The sequence below is a fragment of the Myodes glareolus genome, chromosome 15 (assembly GCF_982192425.1).
Source record: "Myodes glareolus chromosome 15, mMyoGla1.1, whole genome shotgun sequence".
NCBI lineage: Eukaryota > Metazoa > Chordata > Mammalia > Rodentia > Cricetidae > Myodes > Myodes glareolus.
Window position 1 is genome coordinate 4,235,667 of NC_142040.1, and position 6,000 is coordinate 4,241,666.

At 40.1% G+C, this 6,000-nt stretch overlaps 1 protein-coding gene across 1 annotated transcript in view; it reads left to right on the top strand.

The window, feature by feature from the left end:
- The window catches only part of Ell2 (elongation factor for RNA polymerase II 2), a 64,167-nt gene extending 61,443 nt beyond the window's left edge, over positions 1-2,724 (top strand). Inside the window, exons 10-12 of the mRNA XM_085676926.2 lie at positions 75-246; positions 1,049-1,093; positions 1,174-2,724. Of these exons, the coding sequence (XP_085533052.1) occupies positions 75-246; positions 1,049-1,093; positions 1,174-1,290 (334 nt within the window). The 3' untranslated portion in view covers positions 1,291-2,724. The remainder of the gene's footprint in view (positions 1-74; positions 247-1,048; positions 1,094-1,173) is intronic.
- The last annotated feature ends 3,276 nt before the right edge of the window (positions 2,725-6,000 follow it).

Here is a 6,000-nt window from a genome sequence, read left to right on the forward strand (position 1 = left end):
CACATGCAAGAAGGTGGCATCCCAGGCTTATTCTTTCTCTCCATTTATCCTGTTTCTCTCTCTTTTATTATTAGAAAATATATTGCTATTGTCTCCTATGAGCAGCGCCAGAATTACAAAGATGACTTCAATGCTGAATATGATGAGTACAGGGCTCTGCATGCCAGGATGGAGACGGTAGCCAGAAGATTTATTAAACTGGATGCACAACGAAAACGCCTTCCTCCAGGTTCAAAAGAGTACCAGGTAGACAGACTGGTTTCCACTCTCCCCTCCCTGCTAGCCATCGCCTTAACTAGAGCAAGGTACCTAGCAGACTAGCCTCAGTGCTGCTTTAGGAAACAAATGGACCTGAAATAGTTCTTAAATAAGGAAGCACAGTCGGGGGGGAGGGGTCCACTATAATATATGCTGTATTGTAAAACATACAACCACAACTACATAGGAGAGACACCAGTGTGTTACATTCTAGTAACTTAAACCATTATTGTGTTTCCTGGTCTCACTAAATCTAGAAGGAATCTTTAAAGTTACTAAATAATAAAAATATAGTACTGTGTCTTATTTTTAAGGATAGTATCAAACTACCCATATTATACTTTGATTTTTTTTCACTAGTGTAATGCTTCATAGAGAATTTTTATATCAGCTCAGAAAGCACTTCTATGTTTGGTTTTTTGGGGTTTTGGTTTTTTGTTTGTTTGTTTTTTGTTTGTTTGTTTTTTCTTCCTGTCATCCTGGTATCCCTTGTACTGCCTGAGGGGCATTCGCATAGTGTGTAATGTCTTTTGCTGGACAGAGCTGCTAATCTTATATTTATCTGCATCATACGCTTAGGTAGGTAGACGTGCAGAACTTGTAGAATTGCTGACACAATTTTGCATTTGCTATTTTGATAACTGCTACCAAACTGCCTAACGTAAAAATGTCCCAAGTTACATCTCTTCATCAATATTTCCCACACCTTGCCAGATGCCTGTTAGATACTGTACTGCCATACCCCCCACCCAAGGCCTTATGTTCTCATTTCTAATTTTTAATTTTGCAGAATGTTCATGAAGAAGTCTTACAAGAATATCAGAAGATCAAGCAGGTAGGTACCACTGTGCTGTCTGGCCTGCGAAGCACTGTGAATTCTGTGACCTAATTCCTTATTGTTTTCTTTGTCTGCAGTCCAGTCCCAATTATCATGAAGAAAAATACAGATGCGAATATCTTCATAACAAGCTGGCTCACATCAAAAGACTAATAGGTGAATTTGACCAACAGCAAGCAGAGTCATGGCACTAGAACTCTGCTTGAACCAGAAGATGTGAATAAACTTAAACTTATTTATTTAAAATTCCAGATGAGTTGCTCTAGATTCTAAAGGCTGAGACTTGCTGTGGAAGCTTCAGTGTTAGTGAACTTTTTTTCCCTCTTCATTCTACTTTGCTTCCCTGAATTGTGAAGCTGCTTTCATTTTCTCGTTCTCCTCCCACCCCAAAACTTGTTTGTTAATAGAAGCAATGTTTTAGATACTGAGGACCCAATGTCTAGACTTCAGATCAATTTTTCCTTGAAAACTTGTGTTTGTCATTAGAGATGATTTTTTTTTTTTTAGGTATCAGGTATGCAGTGTCCACACTTGAGTTGCTTGTGTTTAAAACAAAACAATAATGTGCAAGGTGAAATGCTTTTCACAAGCCTATTTTCTGACCTTTCCTAATGCAAACTCTTTGCCTTAAATGGTAGGATATTTAGATATTTGCACAAAATTTTAAAAAATCAAAACATTGTTTTGGAGGGTTGAAAAATAGAAAGTTGTGTGAATGTGTGTGTAGTTTTCTATGCACGTACATGCATACATACATATGGGCTAACTGGCTCGAGAGTGTTAAATCTGCCCTGCAAGTTAAACCCCCCATTGCAATGGCTGCCTTAAGGTGTTTGCTCGTGTGTACATTGTGTGGTTAATCAGTAGCTACAGCCATGGGAAGTACACTGTGGCCTACCATGTGTGTTCAGCTTGTATGTCTGCAGAACTGATGTGGATGTGAGCTGCATGGAGGTAAGGAGCTGCTGCTCAGTAGGCCCGACGCTCAGGTTAAACAGCTGATGAGTGTTACCGTAGATTGTTGGTGTTGTTTGTTTATTTCTGTCACATTGCTACTTCTATTGTGGAAGACAAAAAGCATTTCCATTTCAACAGTTTGTCAGCTTCATTAATGTTGGGCAAAAAAATTTATATGTTAAAAATGAAACAGATCTATAGTTTTGGGGCAAAATGATAAAATTAAATGTGTAGGTAACCTATTTATATACTGCTATAAAGTATTTTTGGAAAGATATATGCAAAGAAGCTATTACCTACATCAGATGTATATTTAAAGATTTTTTTTTCATCCTGGATACCAGGAATATAAAAAAGAGTAGAATATTTAACCATAACATACTGTGATTCATCAGACAGCACAAACTTTCATTTCATGGAGTTTATCTGTTAACGTTGATTTAAACTATCTCTTGTCTTATCATGTGGGAACGTAAGTTATGTGGTCAAAATATAAGGATTTTGAACTAATGTTGATTCAGGTTGTGTTGTCTTGTATCGTCTTTTCAAAGTGCTGCCGGTTGAAAAGGGAAGCATTATGTTTACAAATCTGTTTTGAAATGTTTGCCAAAATTTTGGTAGTATCTTTAATAAAGATATTTGTCTCCAGCATCCGAAAAAAAAGTGAATAACTTTGTTGTGTATCATTGTAAACTAAAAATGCTATTTTATTCATGTGACAGAATCTGTTGATGAACTTTCTTCTCTGGGGTGTTTCTGAAACATTAACTGGAAAGACTGGCCAGTGTACTAGAAGTGCAGAGGCCTTCTAACCGCTGAGACCACCTTTCAGTCTGCAACTCAGATGCCACTGCACAAATTTTGTTTCTGTGTAACATGGTCCTTCTAGAGAATTCCTCTGAGATCCCTGGTGCTCTTTTCCCTCAGTACTGGTACGATCGTTATTAAATGGGAATGTATCTGGGACTTTTGAGTTACAAGGGAGAAAAGAAACTTAGCTGTGGCTAAACTGGGCTCCGCACTCCCCGGTAGAGCCAGTCTTTCTGGAGGGACACAGAGCCGGTGGGCACTCTAGTGAAATGTCGGGCTTTTAATCAAAGATTGCTGCTGTTTTTTGCTATGAGCAATGTTTCTCAAAAGTGGGCTTCTTTTAAATGACTTGCATTACCCACACTAGAATTTCTTGGTAGGGCCCAGGTTTCTGCGTTTTTACACAGTTCCTGCAGGGACATTTGCAACCTGATGTATGAGAATTCAGTTGACTTGAGTGAAGCTCTGGGTCTTAAGTCCCATAATACTGAAATCTTGAATTAGCAGATACCCAGTTTGGATTGGGCATAAGACTACCCCAGCTGAATCTGTAGTTTCTAAACATTATCTGAAAAGATAATGCAGAAGAAAGGAAAGGCCTCAGTTGAGCACTGGCATTAAAAACCTGCAACTATTGAGTCAACAGCAATCCTGGTCAAGTTTACAGGGATCCTCAAAGATAAATGAGGGTCAGCAACCCTTTACCATCAGACGTCTAGCTTTGTGTTTGTCTTAAACATTTACCTCTTGTCCTCAGCCCTAAAGTAAAACTATGGTGGACGTTTCATTACATAAAACTTAGGAAAAGTCAGTGAAAAGTAGCCATAGCCACCAAAATTAGAAAATCTAGATAATGTTTGTGGAAACATTGCTTTCCAGACAAGAGTAAATCTATTTTAACTGGCTGCAAAGGGGACAAGCAGAAATAGGCCTGAAGAGTGGAGGTGGGATGTCTGGGGTTTGTGGAGTGCTAGACCTATCTGTACATGCCCTTTTGGTTTTAGTCTTCGCAGGCTGCACTGAGAGGCTGCAAGGGCCTCTGGACATTTCATGAGTGCCTAATTCTCCACAATCTGAGACCGGTCTTGGTCAGCTTCTTCCTTTCTGATTCAGCTGACCCATCAGGCTGGGTTTTCCTACTATGATTAATTAGATTATTAGTACAACGTGGGAACTTGCAAGTGGACAATAAGTACTCCCTGTCCTGGTCTATGAAATACAGGAAAGAGCTTCTTGAAGATGAGCCCACATGATTAGCTGGCGGGTTTATATTAGCCAGCCTAGGACTTGCTGCTTGTCCTTCAGATTTGATGATTTCTTCAGAGGGTTCACAGCTAATTGTTGAGTTACATGGTTGGGTCACTCTCATCCCAAGGCCTCCCATGTTAAACATAACACGCTGCTAGCTCTGTGCTCCATTTCCTCACTCTGCTGAGTCCTCATCCTGATGTTCTGCTTGTCTTTCTATATTGATGTCTTGCTTGATTCTCTGTTTCTCCTTCATGACACTTGTCACAATTATAACTGGATACTAGTTGTATAAGAATTAGTTTACAACAGAATGGAGACTGTCCTGATCATTCTAGTATTCACAGCCCCTGGCTTAGGGCCTGGCATAGAAATGGTGCTCATTAATGCTATACTAGAAAAATGAGCAAGGCAGACTCTTCACTAAGGTCATATTTACCATTGAAGTAGAAAGGATATGAATTACTGCCAAGAGTCCATCCAGGTGGCTGTGCCCCCCTGCTGCCTTCTCAGAGCTGGTATGTAGGCATTGGTCACAGTGGCAGGTTGCTACCTGTGGCACTTCCCTTTTGCTGTGATTAACTGAATATTTTCAAAGGGGGGATCTCTTTCCAGTTTCTGCATTCATACCTCAAGTTTCCTTTGGAATCTGAAATGAAATGTTTTGAGCTTTTTTCATTGGCCACAATTTGCATCTTGCATATGGGTTCTGATTTCATTTACTGAATTTTTAAATTACTTTTTACATATTTATGTCTATGTATATGCATATACACATGTAGCAGTCAAAGGACAACTTTGAAGAATCATTTCTTTCCTTTCATTGTGTGGATCCCAGACATTGAACTTAGGTCATCAGGCTTGGCAACTGGCACCTTGACTTGCTGAGCTATCTAGCTGGCCCAATAGTTTTTCTCAATAGCTTTCTCTTGTTTCTCAAGGATGTGGTAGAAGATAGCAGTCTAATATTGGTACACCAATTCTCCTGCATAGTCACAGGAGCTATTGACAGGTTTCTTTAAATTCAGTACGCATTTTGATTGACATTTCTTTTCCATTTAGCACTTGTTCAGCCTTCCAAGTGGTAGTAACTGAGGATAATAGAAGGACTGTGGTGCTTCTGTAAGGGTGAAGATGGAGGAGCACGCAGTCACAGTCAACCAAAACTGCCTTCGTTTTCTAACTAATGGCAGAACAAGATGAGGCCCCAGGTAGGGGAGCAGCCACCCCTGGAAACCGACACAGACGGGAGGTGGTAAAAGCAGCAGACAAGCACAGGCGTTGGCTGATGTGGTTGGTACAGAGCATGTAGTTAAGTTAAACGGGGCGGCTTAGAATCCGGGGTCTGCCACTCGGAAGCTACAGGTTGTGATCAAGTGAAGAAGACCATCTGCTCAGCCTGTGAACAGGACAGGTAGTTCAGTGATTGTTATGGTAATATATATGTAGAGATACCTGGGACCTAGTAAATTTTCTCTATGTGTTTTGTTAAGTATTTGAGAATTATTCCTTTCCATCTTTTATTTGTATGTGCAAAGCTTTGCAGCAACTCAATGAACAACCCCACTGAGTTTGTTTCAGAGATGGCTGTGGACAAGCCTCTATTCCTGAGGGAGCCCAATACTGCCTTTGCCTGTTCCTCCCTCTCTGGTCTGAATGAACAACCTTGCTCCTCTGTTCTGTTCATATGCATATCTTAGCATTATGTGTCTGTCTTTGACTAATGCTGAAGGCTCACAGATAGAACAGAGACCGCAAAGTAACACCCCAAAATTTTGGGTAGCAGTTGAAATGCTACAAATCTTAATTCTCGACATGTGACCCATGGCAATTTGTCTCAGCTCTGGGCTTTCTGACAATTTAGGATATCATGATTTGGGATAGATTAG